Source organism: Rattus norvegicus, chromosome 1 (genome assembly GCF_036323735.1).
Source record: "Rattus norvegicus strain BN/NHsdMcwi chromosome 1, GRCr8, whole genome shotgun sequence".
Lineage (NCBI taxonomy): Eukaryota > Metazoa > Chordata > Mammalia > Rodentia > Muridae > Rattus > Rattus norvegicus.
Window position 1 is genome coordinate 233,620,399 of NC_086019.1, and position 20,745 is coordinate 233,641,143.

General features: G+C 43.6%; 1 protein-coding gene across 15 annotated transcripts in view; it reads left to right on the forward strand.

Moving 5' to 3' along the window:
• Smarca2 (SWI/SNF related, matrix associated, actin dependent regulator of chromatin, subfamily a, member 2) overlaps window positions 1–20,745 on the forward strand; it is a 167,632-nt gene that overhangs the window by 3,122 nt on the left and 143,765 nt on the right. For 10 of the 15 annotated variants that reach the window (XR_010055135.1, XM_063268536.1, XM_063268547.1 and 7 more), the window contains 2 exon segments: window positions 11,482–11,742; window positions 15,625–15,754. Coding sequence is in view for 14 of the 15 variants with exons in the window: in XM_063268536.1 (XP_063124606.1) it covers window positions 11,518–11,742; window positions 15,625–15,754 (355 nt within the window). In the remaining variant the exon portion in view is untranslated. 15 annotated transcript variants of the gene reach the window in all.

The following is a 20,745-nucleotide window of genomic DNA, read 5'->3' on the forward strand; positions in this document are numbered from 1 at the left end:
CGTATAACAATGGAGCATAAGGAAGACGTTAAGTACTCGCGTTTGTTCTCTGCGCCGTGTGGTAATGTTTAAAGTTTCAGTTAATTTTCAGACTTCTTTTCACCTGGCTTGCATGCCTTGCTTGTGGGAACTCCTTAAGATGGTTTGAGAGTTTCTTGGTTTTGGACAGCACAAAATTCCTCTCCAGTCTCCCACGACTCAGAAAACAGTGAGAACTCTTCTAATATCAAAGCCATGTTCTATGCTATGTGTGCATATACTTACAAATGCACATTCTAGTGTTTTCAGCAATATTTTCCTCCGATTTGTGAGGCTTTACCTGAAGCTGCTACCTACCCCAGACTTGTCAGGCTTCAGGTCTAAGTATATGGGGTGGAAGGGCTAGGAGGCCTGGCTGGGTTGTTCCTTAGGTGGCATTATTATGCAAATAGAGACACTTTTTTTTTTTCTTTTCAGAATCTAATTGCCCTTTTATTCCTCCAGGCTTGTGGACTTGCTTTTAAAATACAGCCCTTGGATTGTTGAGGAAGGGAACTCTAAGTGGGGGTGGGGGACTAGGAACTTACGACAAGAAGGTAATTGGGTTAAAGTATGCTGTAAACTTGTGTGAAAATGCCATAAGGAAACACATTATTTTGTACAGTCAGTATAGACCAAGACAAATTTTAAGAAAAAAGAAAAACCTTAAGAATGTAACCTCACAAACAACAGACTACAAAATGCTCCCTTTCACCTCAAATGTTTACTACTGAAAATCTGGGAGATTTAGAGACACCTGTTGTTAAGGTAGGCTGAGGAGAAAATAATCCAAAGGGTAGAGGTCAAGGTAGAGGGCTATCTAGGTTTTGTTTGGGCCTTTTAAAAGGGGGCCATATTGGTAGAGAATGTTTCTAAATGAGTTAGGATTTGGGGGATGTCAGAGTCTTGGACAGGGAGGAAAGGAGAGGCCACTTCATGCAGCCTTTCTCTCAGGCCTTATCACTCACAGCCCAGCACTGGCTCTGGCTGCACTCTGGTGTCTCACAGAAAACACCACAGAGCCTGCTGTTCAAAGGAGTCTTAGATCTTTGCTTTTGTTCTTTTGTAAAGTGTGGGGTTTTTTGTTTTGTTTTTGTTTTATTTTTTTGCATTTCTCATCAAGTTTCTTGAAAAGTGCTCTGGCCAACACCTGAGGCTTAGAACTGACTGCAGTAAAAGTGTGTCTCTTATATGGTTAGTGCCTGAATTCTTTTTTTTTTTTTTCAAAGTATGCCTGACACATTATACTTAGAAAGTAACCCCTTTGCAGGTAATTGTTTAAAGATCTGATTCTTTGTAAGTTGAAAATAAACCTTTCTGCAGGTGGGGGTGAGAGCACATCTTTCTCTTCTAGGGGTCATCTATAATACTGTATAATACTGCAATATTTTGACGTTTCGTTTTAAAGGCTCATTGTGTTTTGGAGGCCCGTAAACAGAGAAGTTTCATAAATTATGGACGTGGTGCTGTCCTCCAGGGGTTCCAGTTTTTTTTCTCCCTTAGAAGTCTTCCTTTGTAAACAGGGCCTTTGTCAACCCTTCTAGGTCAGCAGCTTTTTGCTGCTCTAGAGAAATAATAAATCACTATTTATGACACTTTGACATGCTGTCATGAGGAGCACTGACTTATCTCAGACACCATGCTGAGCATTCCCCACTCCCTGAGCATTGTGAAGGAGTGCCAGCCAGTCTGTGCCACCAGAAGTTAGGATTCACACTGTATCTTCTTAAGATGCTGTGGAAGGAAGGTGTGGGTCCTCAGAGAACTGTGGTTCACAGTTGCCCTCTGTGGTAATTTCTGATGAACAAATGAGAAAATGCCCCTCATATGAAAAGCTAGATTGAAGATTATTTTTTATGTCGTCCCCTATCACTGTTCAGAAAATTGTGCGTGTGTGTAACTTTTAATAGCTAACTAGTTAATAAAGTTATGAGCCATTATGTAAGTAATTGGGTATAGAAAATACAGATGTTGGTAATATATTTGGTAGAGTGTTTGGGAGGTTGTAAGGTGTTTGTTTGTTTTCTATACAGAAAGTTGTGACTTTGTATTAATCAGAGCACACAGCCGTCTAATACTATGCCTTGCCAGAGTTTGTGAAAGAGTATATTTATTTGCCTAAGATATTTATTACCAACTTAAATAGGATTTTGCAAACAGGTTTTGAAAGACTTTATGCCTTTGTTACTGTTTATTATATCTTTATTATTTTCTGTATTATTTTTAGCACCTTTCCTTGAAAGTGTTTAGGATATACCTGCACTTTCAAGTACTAAATTTTTTTAAATATAATTTAAATAATTATACTTCAGCAAACTGTCTAAGGGAGCCAGTAGCTACTATGATGAGGTTTTTAAACACTGACTAGAACCACCTCATTAATTCTCTCGTGTGATCATCTAGCATGATGCATTGGATAAGGATGTAGATTTTGATTTTTTTATTTGTTTGCTTTTTGGAGACAAAGCTGTATGTATGCCAGACAGGCCCAGAATTGACAATCTTCCTGCCGCTGTATCTCTACTGGAATTACAGCTGTGTATCACTACACCTAGAGCTAAGGATAGAACCCAGGGCGTTGTGCATGCCAGGCAAATACTCCACCAACCGAATGGCATCCTTAACCCATGATTTATTTCTGGACTTTTGGGGAACTTCGTATGAATGGAGATATTTTACTGGTTGCTTGGGGCCTGTGGGGCACTGTGACAGGTATAATCAGGCTATAATTCTATGTGATTTATAGCATCTAAGAGTACAGCATTTTTAGGTGGGCAAGCCTCAGTTCCCTACCAGTACATGATCTAGATTTACACTACTGTCCTTAGAAACTTTGAAAACAAGTTACTTAATCCAAGTATGGTCTGGGGTTTGTAATTGATGAATGGAATCCCCAGAAGTTGAGGTTGAAATAAAACCTAGCTCAAAAGCCATTAAAGTGTAATTACACTCTTTTCCTCTTTACAGAACAAAGCAAAATACTGGATTTGGCATTTGGGGGTTAAAATTACATTTAAAAAAAAATGGCTGAGAAGAACTGTCACATGTTGCTTACCTGGAGGCAGGGGGTGGATTCTCTGAGGGTTTACATGCCAGTGGTACTTTTCTTGTTTGAGATGTTTGTGTATTTATGTGGTATACTGCAGTCTCTGCCATCCCACTGGGAGACTGGCCATCCCTCTGGAAATTGAAGGTCCGGGAGGAAAGCCTCTCCTGCCCCCAGGCTTTTTAACAACTGGACACATAATAGCTTGGCAAATCTTTGCAGCTATTCTGTGGTTTGCTGTCCTGTTCTGAAATGACATTAAGCAAAGTCCAAAATTCTATTAAAAAAAAAAATCAGTGGTCAGTAAGAAGTAGTGTTTTCCAGAGTGTACACGAGCATCTAAACAGGAAGCAAGTAGCCTGCTGAGCCCTGTGACAGAGCAGGACCAGCTCTCAACTTCATGGGACAGATAACATTTTATGAGAGGGCGGAAGAACAGAGCAGAGATGGGGGTGGTGAGTGTAGGTCATCGCCAATCACATAGGTCTGAGCTCACAGGGACTAAGCTTGAACAAGCCTTGGGAAGACCACTCTACCTATCTTGACCTGGTTACCTGAACCAAGAGGTCCCAGCGAAGGAGAGCTTTTATAAGGTAAAGTTGAGATTGTAGAAAGTCAGACTTACAGGCTAGAGCATGAGTCTTTTATCTGGCATTTCGGAAGGCTTGGATCTCAGAGTTATGTCTGTCTGTCTGATTTTCTATAACTTTAGTTTTATTATTTTATGTATATATGTTTTCTCTGCATGCATGCCTGTGTACTGTGTTTGTGCCTGGTGCCCACAGAAGTGGTGAATAGTCCTAGCCTCCTAATAGGTACTAGGACTCTATCATCAGGTAGAGCAGCATGTGCTCTTAACCACTGGGTGATCTCTCCAGCTCCTCTCAGAAATTGTGAGCCAAGCATACTGATTCAAGAACAAAGTTATGTTTTGGATTAATCTGGTAACTTGTATATTCAAGTTCGAAGTGTCACTTGAAGATCTTAGGATTCTGGCAGCGACAAGCATTTGTATACAATAAGCTCCCAGGATGTTGTGTACACCTTATATTTTATTTGGTTTATCTCAAATCTAAGCTCGCTTGCTTGCTTTCCAGTGTGCCTCCAGTGGTAGGCAAGGAACTGGAAACTCCAAAGAGGTTCAGTGGACCTGTTGATGACAGACTTGTAGATGGTTACTGTCGTGGATTTGAGGGGAGTCACTGTTGAGTTCTGATTGGGACTATGTTGGTCAGGGAACATTGGGCATATTAAAGATAAGCTGGGCTAGAGGTGTAGTTTGGTGGTAGAAGGATCACCTAATGTGTGCTTGCTAGGTTCATGTCCTTGGATCAGTCCCCAGTGCTGTAAGACTGTCCATCATACATACATGGTTCACTCCTCATGGAAGCTTAAATGTTGAGTTTTACTCCTGAGAAAAAGTGAGCCTGTCAACCCAATTTTAAAGCATGAATTTTATACTTTTTAAAAAAATTGTTAGTGCATAGATGAAATTTTCTTAGTAGAAACCATTGATTGTTGTCAGCATCCTAAGATGAGATTGCTTTGGAAAAGAGCCTTCCATGACTGGGAAGGGGGCGTACCTACACCTTGTATGAGTGGCTACACTTCAGGATGATGCCTACTTTGCAAACTACCTTGTGATGGCTTGATTTGTTGGTTTCTTTAATGGCTCATGGCCCAATGGTGTATACTTAAGGGAATTGTAGGAGTGAGTTCACCTTTGAGAGTCCCTAGTCCCTGAGCCCTAGATTAGAGAGGTGTGTTGTTTCTGTATTGAAGAGTTCTCTTACACATTTTGGGTTTTCTGATAAGCATTGTGCGTGGGAACATTGTTGGTCCTCACTGGCTTGAAGTAGACTGCCATCACAGATGGACTCCTCTAGGGTGGTAACTCAGGTTTCTGTGGGAGTGATAAGGTGAAGGGAGGATCCTGCACGGGCAGTGCTTGGAGCCAGTGCTTGGAGCCCATGGGGGTTGGGGTGGGAGGGTAATTAGCAAGTCTGCACAGTTTGTTATCTTCCCCCTGCAAAAGCTTCCTCCCAGCTTTTGCCAGGTCTGACTCTGGGCAAGGACAGTCCCAAGGCAGTTTATTTAAAGTCAGGGCAGCAGCTCAGGCATGTCCTAAATTTGTTTCCCTGATTGAAAGATGAAGGAGAGTTCACAGGAGCCCAGTGAGCAGAGAAGTTTTCATCCAAGCACTTCTGAAAACATATATGACTTTGAGATGAACGGCAGGCCAGCGTGAATAACCCTGAGAATGCGCTGTCAATGCCTTTCTAGGGTTTGGGTGGGATCGCTTACATTTCAATATCATGAAATCGCCATCACAGATCATGTTATGAAGTTTATAAAGTTGCACTTCTTGGGCTAAGCAGCGGTGTGGTCCTTCATGGTGTTTAACCAGAAGGCAGAACAGGAGGCTCCTGGTCAACTTATATTGTCTTTATGCTCACTGCCGTCCTATGTAAGGCCCACCAGCCTACACTAATGGGGCTCTGTCCAGTTATAGGGAGGTTGCTTCCTCTTGTGAAGGAGTTCAGTTCCCTTACAGAGAAGGGTGTGTGGAATGAAGAGACACAGTCCTCCTGACCAGAGGCTTCTGAGTCAGCGGACAGACACAAAGGACCCTTATCTTGACTTAGCTGCCAAGTCTTATCGCTCTCCTGTAACAGCCAGAATGCTTGGGAAAGGCTGAGTTATTCTTAGGCCTTGGACTAAGTTCTTATTTATGATGGTCCACCTTTAGCCTGGCCCTCAGAGCCTTCCTGTAAAGTGAGCTGTGGGAAAGATTGGCTGGAGACTTGGGCTTTCTCCAAGCTTCCTTAGGAACTCTGCGCGAGGGCAGCTTTGGAGGTATTGTCCAAGTTACTGAGCAATCCCCATCTCTGCTTGGTTTTATTTTTAAGCTTCAAAGTCGGACCACAATACTAGCATCTCCAATATGGCTTCCCTGATGCCTTTACTCCTCGTTGAGTGTCATCCCCACCCTGATATTGCCTTGGGGGCATTTACCTAGACCCATACTAGTTTCGGAAGATCTTCCACCTTTTCTTTTTGTTGCCATCTAGGTACAAGTTTCCTATTAGGTGTTCTGGATTCCAGGGCTTGCGTGTACATGCGTGTATGTGTGGGTCTCCTTATTGATCTCCTGTAACTCCCCTCTGCCTAGAACACTCTGTAGAGCTGAGAATAAATACGGAAAATTGATCCTTTGGTGTTGAACTAAGCATCATGACCCTTTCAGGCACTGATGTCTTCATTTCGGAATCTCTTTGGGGTTTGGCTCCTCTTTATTTCATCCCTTGATAACTAAACACACTGTCCTAGCCCAAGACGAGCCATTGCAAAACACCTCTGCCATGTTTCCATCTTTGTTCTTTGTCTCTCCCACTTTCTATCCCTGTCTGGCCCAGTAGTGGAACACATTACAGAGCTGCCGGGCTCAAGCTGAGGCATGTTATCCCTAAATCAGTGTGGTCAAGGCCGAGGGATTGGCCAGATGGTCTCCTGGTTGTATCCTTAGGAATCCTTGCCCTTCCTTTCATCTCCAAGGCAGTGAAGAGGAGATGGACCTGATGCTAGTGGGCATCAGGGCTCTGGTGGTGCCATCCTTTTGTGCCTCCCAGGGATTTGGACCCAACTAGGGCAGCAAGGGAACAAAGGAGATAAGAGACACGCACAGAGAGCAAGGGCAGTAACCTGGGATCTACAGGGGACCCAACATTCTTCAGGAGAAACCACAGCACCCTGGACAGTCAGCATGTTTATTATATAGAGAGGCGGGGTTATGGCTTACAGCTGGACAGTGAGGTGGGCCTGTGACATACAGATAAACCAGGAGGCACAGTTTATGGTAGACAGCTGGATCAAGAAGGCAGGTTTAGTTCATCTCAGTCGGAGCAGTCTCTGGAAGGGAACAGTCTTGAAACTCGAAGCATCTGGGGCGGGTGGGGGAGAGAAATTGATGATGAACATTTTCTGTGCACTGCCAATATTTGTACTAGCCCTTCCCCCCCACCCCCCGACACACTAAGGCTCTGCCAGTCTTCTGCACAAGACTCTGGGGTGCTTGAAGTGACCATGCTGGTGTGAACAATACACATTCACTCAGCAACTCCCTCACTTGGGCCTTTCTTCATCCAGCTCCCTAAACTCAGCAGGAAGGTACAGAGAGGGATCTGGTAGCCTTCTTCTGGTGGTGGTTGGCTTGCCCTGATAGACACCCTGCTTGGTTGGTGGGCTGAAAGTCAAAGGAGAAAAGGTTCTATGAGGAGATTTTATCCTGTGATCCATGTGACTTTGGACAAGCCAAGCTGTTTCTTCCCGTCTTCACCTTTGCAATGGGAGCCCGATACAGTGTCTCCCTAGGACTACAATGATGATGATGCTTCTCAGGTATGTTTAGGTCCTATTAGCCACGTGCAGGTCCTTGGAATTTCCTGGATTGTGATTAGGCCAGAGACTTAAGTCTTGCCTAGGTTGTCATAGTTGGAGTGGTGACCCTTAAAATTCAGTGGAGTTGAGCTCCTTTTAATATGCAGATGGAGGTGCTCAGCCTTTCCAGGGTGAATGTGGAGGGAGAGCATGGAGGGAGAGCATGGAGGGAGAGCATGGAGGGAGAGCATGGAGGGAGAGCATGGAGGGAGAGCATGGAGGGAGAGCATGGAGGGAGAGCATGGAGGGAGAGCATGGAGGGAGAGGGAGATGGAGACTTAGGCTGACTGTGGGATTTGGGGTTGAGGGAAGTGCAACCACCAAGGGCTTTTATTTTTAAAAGCGCACACTCCTCAGTTGTAAAGGCAAGAATGTCTGGGTGAAGTAGACAGGGCGTACTGCTGAGGAGTTCTTGCCAAGAACACAGTGGCCTGGCTCTCTGGGAGTCCTAGTCTGAGGCAGAGAGTAACATGGCAGGGAGGGAAGGGGGCTGTATTGCTTGTGCATGGGCGGCAACTGGGCTCTTCCCCCGGGCAGATTTCCTTTGGTGTCTTACGTACAGCATTCTGGACTAGGTTGTTCCCTTCTGAGACAATGTAAATCTCTGTCCCCAGTGCAAACTGAAAATCGAGTGTCAGTTTTATCCCTTGTACATCCTCTGGTATTAGCCCTGCTCCTCTCCCACCATGTTCATGGGACCATTCCCTTATCTCTCCCATCTGGTGCTTTGAGGAAGGATGAAAGGGGCAAGGATTTGAATGGACACAAGGACAGAGCTGAGTCAGCAGACCTAGACTGGAACTGCTCCTTGCTGACTCAGTGATACCAAGCTCCCTGCCTTGAGATTTGCATCTAGGATTTGTAGCCCTACGGGTCTTTATAATAACAATATAGGATCGTACTGGGGTGCATTTGAACTGGAGAATGAAGTTGCCGCCAGAAATGTAGAGAAAGAATAAGAGCAGAACTGATTCCTGCATCCACTCTTCTCCCTGTGTGTACTTGAGTGACGGACCATCCTGGTTTTGGCCTAGAAGCCTATTCAGGAGCTCCAGCAAGCAGAGGATGGGAATGGGAGCTTTGAGATTCTCTGGATGGTGGTAGACACCAAGTCATAGATAGATAGATGGAGAGGATCTTTAAGATAGTCCCATCCTAAAACTAGAGGGAGCTAAGGGAAGCCATGGGGAAGGTTCTTTTCCTGGGCCCCAAGACTGGAGGTGGCACTCAGATGTCTGGATTCATAGTTGAGTTGGAGCTCAGCCATCATCACCTCCGGTCGTGTTTGGAGAGTCTAAACCTTTACCATTCCCTGTTGACATGACCCAGAGCTAAATTATATGGCTTCTCGTAGACCTGTATATTCATTAGATCCATCAGTCTGTGGGTTCTCTTATTATGGCGTTTCCCATGAATCATGTTCCTATGTTAAGATTCCACTTAATGTGTTCTGTAACTTCCCATTTCCCTCCAAATATATTTTTTCCTCATGAGAAACTTCAGTTTCCTTAAAAGAAAGGCGGGGGCGGGGGGTTGTCTGGAGTTGTATGTGTTTTACATCTCGGAGATCCCAGACAAAGGTGATGATACATACAGAACACAGAAAGGGATTTATTTGTATTAAACATGGAAAACACAAGAGGTAGAGGTAGCAGGCTGATTTGAGTGTTTGAATCTTCGATCTTGTGCTATATTACCAAAATACCTATCGGAGCCAATTGCCCAACAAACCGTAACAGGAACTAAGTAATTTCCTTTAATTCACTAGAAAATAAAGGGGTGTATCAGTTTGTTGATATACGTGGCAGAACATTATAACTTGTAGTGCCCAGTGAATTGACGTCGGCTTCCGAAGTTTAAAATGCTGACGGAAGATGTTTGTGTTTATGTGGGAGGTAGGCGGAAGGTAAACACAACGGTTATTTCCCTGTGCTTTGTTAGTCGTAAAATAAATGAATACATTTGGTTCATAGGGTATTTAAGGTTATAATTCACCCAGGCCCTTCTGTGTTTGAGGAAACACTTGTCTTGAGTTCCCATTTTAATTTGTTCATGAGTCGCCTATGTTTCTGCATACCCTTTTAAAGATTTCTTTATTTATACCCCTCAAACACTGGCTACTCTTTAGTTTCTATTCACAGAGTTTATTGAATCTACTTGCCCTTGAAATCTTGCCTGCTTTTCTTTCATTCGTTGAGTTTTTTTTTTTTTTGTTTGTTTGTTTGTTTGTGATTGTTTCGTGGCATGGTCTCACTCGGTAGCCCAGGCTTGCCTAGAATTCTCAAGGGATGCTTCCTCAGTATCCCAAGTCCTGGTGTTGCAGGTGTGAATGGCCACGCCTGGCTATCGCCAGGCATTTCCTGAGCCCATAGTACTTTGCAGATAGAAGGTGCTGGGGCCACAGGAGTGAGGAGCAAGGCTCTCTGCCTCCATGGGCCTTGCTCTCTAGAGGTTCAGTCAGAAAACAGGAATGGAGCTGATGTGGCCTTTTGTACTTTCCCCTCGCCTCCCACTTCATGGTGAAGGAGCCATGGGTGACTAGGCTGGCTGGTCTATTGCATCTCTGCCGTTATAGGGTAGGTGAGTCACTTAGAGGGAGCCATCTTTGTCATGTGAGGTTGACAACAAAAATGTACACGTGCACCTACAGAACAACTCCTAAATGGGGAACCATTATCATCACACTGGCACTCAGCTATGCTGCTAGGATGGTTGATCTCTGCCGGAATTTGGAAAACTTCTTATTTACTCATTTTGACTTATTATTAGAGGTGCACTGACGCTGCTAGTCAATTTCTACTGGGGAAATGCCAGGAAGCTTGGAGGCTGGGTGATGGAGGAGTGTTCTGTTAAGTCTGGAGAAACAGAATGTCCATTCGCAGACACACACACTTCACCCTGGCATCCTTGACCAGAGGCCTAGCACGAATCATGTGACTCAACTGTCCAAGTGGTTTTGGTTTCAATACTCCTCCGGGGAGGAGGACCGCAGCTTTGTTCATCTTGATTACATGAAGTCCAATAGCTGTGGTGGGTAAGGCAGGCAGCTGTGTGGTAGTTTGGGATTTTGTTGTATTACATGTATTGTATTATCTGACTATAAGAAGTATCAAGACAAGAACTTATCTAGTAATTGTGTCTGAATATATTTGAGCCCATGTTTGTATGATCCCTGTAGCTTTCTTCCTCCTCCTCTTCCTCCTCCTCCTCCTCTTCCTCTTCCTCCTCTTCTTCCTCCTCCTCCCCCCCCCTCTCTGTTTTGAATTTGTTTTTGAGACAGGGTTTCTCTGTGTAGTCCTGTTGTCCTAGACCCTGCTCTGTAGACCAGGCTGGCTTAGAACTCAGAGATCCTTCTGCTTCTGCCTCCCAAGTGCTAGGATTAAAGATGTGTGCCACCATGTGTCTTCTTTTTCTTCCTTTTCCATAATTGAGACTTCTTTATTATTATTATTATTATTATCAATTGATGGACTTGTATCTTTTCCCCTTTAGCCCTGTCTAGAAATCCTCGTGAGGTTTATTGCCTCTTAGCTTATGAAAGTAAGTCTTGGTTGTATACTTAATTGCAGATGATTTTCTGTTTTAGTGGTTTGGGGGAGTGGGGGGCTTAATGACTTCAGAGGTGTCCGAGTCAGCCTGTAATGGAGAGTACCTGTTGTGTTTAGTAATAAATTTCATACTTGTTTAGGTTCTGCTTATGTTATATTCCAGTTGCTCCAGTGAGTCTCTCTCTATTCAGGATGATTTATCATGCGGGGGAATCACTTCAAGTCTGTGTTTTTTAAAACAAGTGGTCTTCATAAAGCCTGGGCCCAGGGTTATATATCACATTCATTCAAACATCTGGAGGAGGCGGGGCTGCTCTGTTTGATGTTAGTTACAGAAATGGCACCATCAGATTTTAACTGTTTTATTTGGACCTTCACATCATGTTTAAAACATTCCTTTCTTTCTCTTCTTTCCCCCCCTCCCCAACTTAGTGTCAGTCTGCTGACTGGCAGAGTCAGGAGACGTAGATGGCCACACCCACAGACCCAGCTGCAATGCCCCATCCTGGGCCCTCCCCGGGGCCTGGACCTTCTCCTGGACCAATTCTGGGGCCTAGTCCAGGACCAGGACCGTCCCCAGGTTCTGTGCACAGTATGATGGGGCCCAGTCCTGGACCTCCCAGTGTCTCACATCCTATGTCGACAATGGGCTCGGCAGACTTCCCACAGGAAGGCTTGCACCAGCTGCATAAGGTAAGGTTTTGTGCCTCTCTCCCACTTGACCTGTCCTCTTGGGCTTTCCGATGACTCTGAGCTTTCTCCTATTGTTAACATGAGGATCTGGCTAGAGATATGTTGAACTGTGTGTTATTAAAAACATCCCTGTAATGTAATCCTAGTATGTGAGAGATTGAAGCAAAAAGATCATGCATTGGAGACCAACCTGGATCGTAGAAGGGAGATTCTGTCTCAAGAAACCAAACCACAACCAAGCCCAAAACAAAAACCATCCCTGACCTGGTGTAAACCATACTCCCACTGCTGTGTTTTCCGTTGGTACAGATGGCTCAATAGTAAAGGTGTTGTCTTTTTCAAACACAGTCTGACATGCAATTCGGACAGGTTTGGGGATTAGTGGGTTAAAGGTATTTTGTCTTGGTGAATGTGTACCTCAGTAAGGTAGACTTCCCTCCCTCATCGCTCATGTAATTTAAATCACTCACAAATAAATATATTGAAAATGTTGAGGTTTATTTGATGAAATTAGATCTGTGGGCGTGAAGGTAAAAAGATGTTTTCTGAAGATATTTCGGGTCCTGGAGAGATAGATTAGCAGCTAAGATGCAGTACAACCATTGGGCGGTTCCCACTTGCCTGTAACTGCTGCTTCAGAGATGTGATCTTCTTTTCTGGACTCCTTGGGCCATGCCCATAGGGGCGAGCATGGCGAGCGTGCGCACACACACACACACACACACACACACACACACACACAAACACACACATGCACACATCTTTAGAGAGTATATTTTCAAAGGACTTTATTATGTAATGGTTTATGGGGAAATCTCTTTATTGCTTTATTGAGATGCGTAGATAGCTCAGGCTTGGCCTCAGACTCTCAACAGCCCTGCTCTGTGTCCAACGTGTTGCATGAGCTGCAGTGGGGAATCTTGGGGATCCACTGTCCCTCCCCAGAATAGTGTCAAGCCTCTTTGTTTAGGAGACCTTGAGCCTTACCAGGAGGATGATCGGCACACAGGTATTGTTCCGCAGAGCCCTTTAGGAGATGCTAAGGATAGCTTTTCTGACAAAGAACACTCCTCTTAGACTGTTTGCTTTGAGGGGTAGCAGTAACCAAAGCAAACCAACAGGGCCACCATGTGTTACTTGAAGGTTCTGTCTCATGAGACCAGAGGGTCTTTAAGTCCCTGTAGATGACACCACAGGGCAGCAATATATGTACGCATAGCAGCAGGTGCAACCGGGTTCTCTGGAGAAAGAGAACCAATGAGATTCAAGGTGTATCCTGAGGAGTTAATTGGCTCATGTGATCCTGAAGGCTGACAAGTCACATAGTTTATAGTCAGCAGGATAGAGACGGGGTTTAGTTCCCATCCAAGTCTGGAGGCCTGGGAGTCAGGAAAGTCAACCCTGGAAGCCCTAGTCAAAGTCAGGAAACAAACTCCCAGCCTAGGTCAGAAGATAGGCTTCCTTCTGACCTTGACCTTCTGTTGTCCCCAGGTTCTGACCTTGTGGGCGATGCCTGCTGCTTGCTTAGGCCAGGGCCCTCTGCTTTCTTCAGCTTACTTTCAAATGCTAATCCCATCTGGAAAATCCCCAGGAGACAAACCCTGATATAATGCTTACCCAAGTAATTTGGATGCCTGTGTCTTAGTCAAGGCAAAGTATTAAGTTAGCCGTCACAGTAGACAAGTGATAGAAGACACTTGATTAAAAGAAAAGCATCACCCTTAGAAAGGGGTGGGTCTTTCCTCATTTACTAGGACTCTGTCATTTTCAAGGTAGGCATGAGGAAGCCAAAGTGAAGGTTTATAATCGGGAATGTAGTGTGTGCTTATTGTGAAAAGTGGAACGGGACCAAGACAAATGAGACAGTTACCCAAGGAAACAGTTGTACAAGCATTCCACGTGCCATTTTTCCCATATTCTCTAAGGACAGCACCAACACAGGCATGCACAGACAGGGGCAGGGGTTTTCTCTTCACAGAACCATACCTTTTCTATTTATTATTCCAAAGCATCCCCTTTTTATTCAATAATGTATCTGCAGTTGTCCCCAACTTTGTATCCTCCTCCCCTTCTGCTTGTTTGTTTGAGATAGTCTCATGTAACTCATGCTGGCCTGGACATCACTATGTAACCCAGGAGGGCCTTGAACTCCCTGCCATCTTCTTTCCTTCTCTGTGCCACTGTGTCTGCCTATCTCATCAAATATCTACAGAACTAAAGTTCTTACTTTCCATGGCATATTATGTGGTGACAACTTGACATCCTGATGTCACTGAATATCAAGTCAAGCCTCATGTTATATCATCTCATGTTAACTTGGAGGTGTAGTCTAGATCTGTCCTGCCCTTGTAGATTCTGTGTGTTACCAAACCTCCAGATGACCTGAGGAAAAAAGCCGAGGATAGGTTTAGTCAACCTTTGTGATTGAAGCATTTAAACATTAAGTATGTGGGTGAGGGTTGGCCGTGTCCTGCTTTTCTGTTGGACGGGTTTATTGATTGGCATTTCTTCTGACCCATCTCTTCTTTCCTATGACCTTTACCTCTCCCACATCCTCTACACTCTTTCTGTTTTGAGTTTGGGTAATTCTTTTGTGTTCTGTGTTTGTCTTACCTGTGAGCTTTGCAGTTTTTCTTTCTCAGCCTTGAAGATTTTTGCGCCCTGCTTTCTTTCCCTCCCTTGCAGCCCCTCCAATAGCTCTCTGCCTGAGGACCTGGGTGAACCCCTGGAGCTCACACCTGCTGGCCAGATGCCTCCACTTTCTTCCTCCTTTTTCAGGCCTCTGTGTTCCTTGTCTTCCTCCTCCACCTCCCTCTGAGCCTCGGCTTTTCAACATCACTGAAAATAAGTAAACAAGCGGCCTAAATCCATCTGCTGCATGGCGCTGATTTCCTCTCTATTATTACTACGTAACAGACTCAGTGACACCCTTTATACCAGATTCTTCCCATTTTTCTTCTGAACATCCTCTTTATGGTAAAATTTCCCTCTTTTCAAGCGCGTGCTTTTGACTCTGCAGAAATTAACTTTCTTTTCTCCAAAACTGCAAACACTCATACTTTTCTTGCTTGAAGTCATTTGGTTTTTATAAACTCTTGGAAATGTTCCTTTCAGGCTGTTTTGAAAATTGCTATTACACTTTGGGGGAAGAATAGACTTTTCCCTTTCCAAACACATGCTCCATGGCCCGATTCTGGATTGGATTAACATCAGTTCAATAGCTATTTATTGTATGTCTGTCATGCTCCGGGACCCGGGTCCAGCATCTCATCCTTGTGCTTGGTATTCATTTCTGGCCTGTGCCTTTAGCCTCTTCTGGGTTCCCTCCCTTGGCAGCAGCATCTCTCTCTGCTGTTTGCTCCCTCCTTTTCAGAAACTCACCCCCTTCGCTTCTCTGTTCCTTATGTTCTTCTCTTTCCAACTGCCATGGAACCTTCTGGTTCAACTTTGTAACTTTCCTTAGTTCATCCCTCCAGCGAGGAAAAATAGGTCACCACCACCATTTCACATAGCCTTCACTTGGACTCCAGAATAAGTTCAGTATGTAACAGGTTTCAGAGCTATTTACAGAGGTATGAGAGAGTAACCTTTTCTACCCGGTGAATAGTACTTTTTCCTTAATTGGGAGTTGATGACATTGGCCAAAGAATGAAATTCAACCCTTTTAAAAAAACTTATCTTCTGACTTAGAGATGGTTTTGCTGATCCTGTTGATATAATATTGTTTTTATTTATTTATGAAGTACAAAAATATAGGACTGCAGAATGGACAGTGAATGGTTGTGTCATATCTTTAAAGACTTTGGGGGTGGCTTCTAACAGTCTTGTTAGAAACAATGTACCTTAAAGAGGTATCTAATGCATGCGCTTTACGTGTTTCAGCCCATGGATGGGATACATGACAAGGGGATTGTAGAAGATGTCCACTGTGGATCCATGAAGGGTACCAGTATGCGCCCACCACACCCAGGAATGGGCCCTCCACAGAGCCCAATGGATCAGCACAGCCAAGGTTTGTGTCCTCTGTACATTGGATTTTGTCTTCATATCATACCAAAGAGTTTTCAGTTTTTCCTGGTAGTAATTTAGTAACCGCCTTAACCTGTGTGTCTAAAGATGATTAAACCCAGTTAGCTTGCTTTCTCTATAGAAACCTACCACCCCTTTCACCCAAGAATTATTATTATTCATCTGGGGGATTTTATTTCCTAAATCCTAATAGTTTTATCAACTTGATGCATCTAAGAGCTTCTTTGTGTCATTTATTGAGAATCCTTATTTTCATCTTGTAAGGTAAATGTCGTCACTCCCAACTCATAAGGGGGAATTTCCGTATTTCTCTGAGTATGTGTAACCAGTATTTGATAAAGGTAAAAAGGAATCCAGATCACGCCACCACCAATAGCACAGCTGTAAAAGTAAGATGAACCAAACACCTGCATCACCTGAGTTGACACTTAACACCCTGGGTCAAAGGAGGTGACATTTTCTTGCAGCAAAACCTCTTGCCATTGCTAGTCAGTGACTATAGGTCTCCTAGGCTTGCCATAGCAAAAAATTGGGAACCTAGTGGGCCAAAACAAATTTATCCTTTTGTAGATCTAGTGGTTAAAAGTTCATGAACAAGGTATCAGGAGAGACCACTGTCACTTAAGGCTTCAGAAGAGACTCCTCCCCACCTCTGCTGGTCGCCAGTAAAACTTGGCATTTCCTAGACTTATATACTCTAGTGCCTCCCCATGCCCCTTTGTCACCACAAGGCATTTTCATTGGCTGTCTCTGTATCTCTTTCTCTTTGATACTTGATCAAGATGGACCCTAATCTTGTATGGCTTCATCTTAACTTGGTGACGTCTACATGGCCCTGTTTCCAAATGAGGTAGCGTTCACAGATAAAGAGGAATATGTGTTTCTTTGTGGGTAGCAAGACAATTCAATCCCTGACCATAGCTAATCCATGTGTGAATTTCTTTTCTCCTCTGTGTCATCTATGTCATGTGTCCTTCCTATGTTACTGAAGGAATAGTAAGCTCTTTCGGAGTCATTAAAAATGCCCGTAGCCTGAATGAAGAATCACCCCTTGGCCATTTTTGCATCAATCTAGTGCCAATTGACACTGTTATGTGGGTCTTCTTCCAGGATACCTGTGGTTTATATGTCGAACATACTTTCCTGTAATCAGGTGTGTTTCAGGTTTTCCTCCATTTATGATGGCATCCACCATAGAAAAGACTGGAAGACTTGAAGAAACATGCTCATAGCTGTCTTCTTTCTGAACTATAAATAAACAGATTGCAGAGGCTGACATTAGGGTGCCCTTCCACTGTCATGTGATCTCGAACATCCCAGGGTCTTGGTGGCGGGCAAGCATAATTATCCCAGATGACTGGTGAAATCTTGACCTTGTAGAGGAGCATTGGAGGATTGAGGCCTTTTGCAGGATAGGAAGGAGAAGTTTGACTAGAATGAATTGTAGCAGCACCTCTAGGTTTGTCATTTAAATTCTGAGGGGCCGTGTGTACTCATAGCGATAATGAGACCTCCGCTTCAGTACCTGGAAGGTATGGGAGAATTGCATGCAGTAACTCCTAAAGCCAGATGCTTCAACTTTTTCTGCTCCTGGCACTGCCAGACATCTAGAAGTGACTGGCACTGTGTGAATGCCCTGAAGGAACTAATAAAGACACCTGAATTTTATAATTGAGAACAGGTTCACATTTGTTTCTCCTCAGAATTCTCTGATAGCTTGATTCCCCTTCTCCCCGTAAGATTTTGTTTACCTCTGGATCACCCTGCTTGGCAGAATGCTCTATACACTCTGCACACTGTATCCCATTAGACACAGAAACAAATTGTATACACAACAACCCATGCTTTTAAAAAGTTCTGTTTTTATAGAAGTTACCTCAGTGTTAATTACACGCAAATGGGAGGAGCTTCAGTCAGCGGATTCTGTAGACTGGGGAGTGAATGTTTTAAGAATACAACAGTGGTGCTGTAATGCATTTCTATTTTGTATAATGATTTGAAAAGAATTTTAGCTTGGTAATAGTGTGTACCTTGAAAATCCCATTGTGGAAACTTCTTTCTAAATGCACAGGTATAGGGAGGCTCAGTATTGATCAGACGGCTGCCAGCTTTAATTCAGAACACAGTTTAGGGTACTTTAGGGTGTTGCTTGGAAGGCAAAACCATTTCCCTCAGTAAATACTTGTGTACCTCATAGCCCTAATGATAACATTGTTTATTTTTAACACAGTGGATTAAGAATGTTTATATATATACACACACATATATATGTAAACATATATATATACATATATAAACACACATACATATAGTGTGTATATATATCTATATGCATGCCTATGTTGTTGAGTGTAGAAAGTGTACATAAAATTAGTACTCAAAAATTTGAGGTTATTAATTGCAGAGAACTTATTACTTCCCTCCAAGGCAAGGTGAAACCAGGGAGATAATGACTCTTGAAGGCCAGTGAAGGAAAACCGCTATTTTTGTGGCACTTCTGGATGAGTAAATCAAAGAAGACCTGGAGAAGAGTGATATCTGGAGTGTTATCTTCACACAAAATGGATATTTACTCAGAGGCAATTTCTTCTCTCTGTTTTCTCAACGAAGGATAATTACCAAAATATGTTATGCTGATGCATCATTTAGATTCTGTTTTCCCTCAAGTTTTATGGGATGCTACTCATGTCGAAAAAAGAAATCCCTTTCATTGTAGCTAAGCCACTGTCACATTTTTGATGTCACGGTGACAGAATGATTCTATTAACATCTTCTGTAAATTCTGGGAAACAATTTCTTCCCACCCCCGGCTTCTTTCTATCAAATCTGAGGCAGAATTTCTTAGTCTATTGATTGATCCTGCCATATGAATTTTGTTCTGCCAGTTTCCTTCTTGTTACATTACCAGTGCTTCCCTGTGTTGATTTCTCAGTGGCCAGGTATGTGGGTTTGTTTTCCTTTATTGTTGCAAAATATCCCAGATAGTCCAGTTGGAAGGAGGGAACATTTATATTGGCTCGATAAGAGATGTTTCTGTCTACCTTGGCTCTGTGATCTTAGGTCTGAGATGGCAAGGTACATTATAGAAAGAGCAGCAGGGTAGAGGAGGTCTACTTACCCATTAGCACCTCAGAAGCAAACACAGATAGGCAAGAAGGAATTGGTCCTAATATCCCCTTCAGTAGCACATCTGTAATTACTTAACTCTTTCCAGTAGATACCACGTCTTCAAAGATCTGCCACTTGCTTCCCAGGTGTGCAAAGCTGAGGCCCAAACCTGCATCCAGCATCTCGGTCTTTGGAATATTTTTGCAGCTCTCCGTGGCAGGTTCTTTTGTTTTGCCTTCAGTGTTTTGACTTCATCTGTTCAACTCAGTCGTCACATCTTTGTGCTGTATCCTTGCTCTTAGCTCAGCCTCATAGCAAAGCTTTACTCGTGACTTAAAAGATAGGTTCAAATGGCTGGAGAGATGACTTAGCCGTTAAGAGCACTTGACTGCTCTTCCAGAGGTTCTGAGTTCAATTCCCAGCAACTACACGGTGACTCATGACCATCCGTAGTGGAATCTGGTGCCCCCTTCTGGTGTGTCTGAAGACGTGACAGTGCACTCACTTAAAATAAATAAGTCTTTTTTAAAAAGTGGATTCAATAAGCTACACAATACAGTTGAGTTTATATGGGTTTGTCCAATATTTTAGACCCTGTATCAGGAATTCTGTGACTTGTGTATGGATGACCTTAGACTTGACAGCTTAGAAAACGGAAAAGACTGGGTGGGCAGCAGTAGACTACTGGCTCATCTCGGCTCCTTGTGTCACATCTTCCTACTATGAACATGTATGTTTGCCCTCTTATACTAGTTTCAGAGGTGGGAAGAAAGGTGTTTAGTGAACAGCCATTTTGATCAGCTTACACTTAAAGGGTGAACATCAGCTTCATGAACAGGAAAATATCAGTGGCAGAAGTTAAGAATCTTATTGATACCCTACTTATTGTTCCAGATAGTAACCTGTTGGAATGTTTATGTTAGCAGTCTAACAGGCTGACTTCAAGGAGATTTCCTTGACTCGCTTACATAGGCAACTAACTAGAGCCCAACCCTGATGTCGCATGCCCTGGCATGAAGAAGGGATGTGGGTATTGAGACCTAGCAGTTCCCCTCTTGACTAGGAGCTCCCCATGTATCGATTCTTTTAATAGTCAATAGAAGACCACCAGTTCTTTTCAGGGCATTGTGCTAAGTTGTTTCCCCTCTCGAAATAGCCAAACCACAGATAAGAGTAACTATCAATTATTTTCTCCTGGCTTCAGATGGAGGTGGTCCAGATGGCCACACATGTCTGGATCTTTGTGGCCCTGGAACTCTTTTATATAGATGTGACATGGGTTCAAACACACAGCTCGCATCTAACAGCCTGGCCTGTGGTGACCTTTACAGTCACCATCAAATGCACATGCTCATCAAAGGATCAGGACTTTTCATCTGTGTTTGTCCTGTTCTGCCTTGGGACTCCTTCCCCTTTATTAAAAGTGTGTGAACTTAAGGCAGCTGTTGGATGGCAGTAGCCACTTGGTTCCTTTCTCCATCTTGGACCTTCCTCTGACAACACCCAGTTGTATGTTGTTGTGGGTGTTACTTAGCATGCCCAACCTTCTGAAGTGATGCCCTTGAAATTCCTGTGTTTTGTCTTTTCTTCCTTCAGAGAAATACTCTCTGTTCCCTCAATTTTGTATGTTAAAGCCCAAGTCGGTGCCTTCCATTTGCGTTTGTGTGTGTGTGTGTGTGTGTGTGTGTGTGTGTGTGTGTTATCCTGTTAGACCTGAATATTTTTGAAAATTTAAATACCTGACGTATTTCAGCACAACAAAAATTGAGTGTGTGCATTAGGTCCAGACAGACTCAATTTTAAAACCTGAGCCACAGGCCCAGTGGTGGTGATGCACATCTTTAACCCAGTACTTAGGAGGCAGAG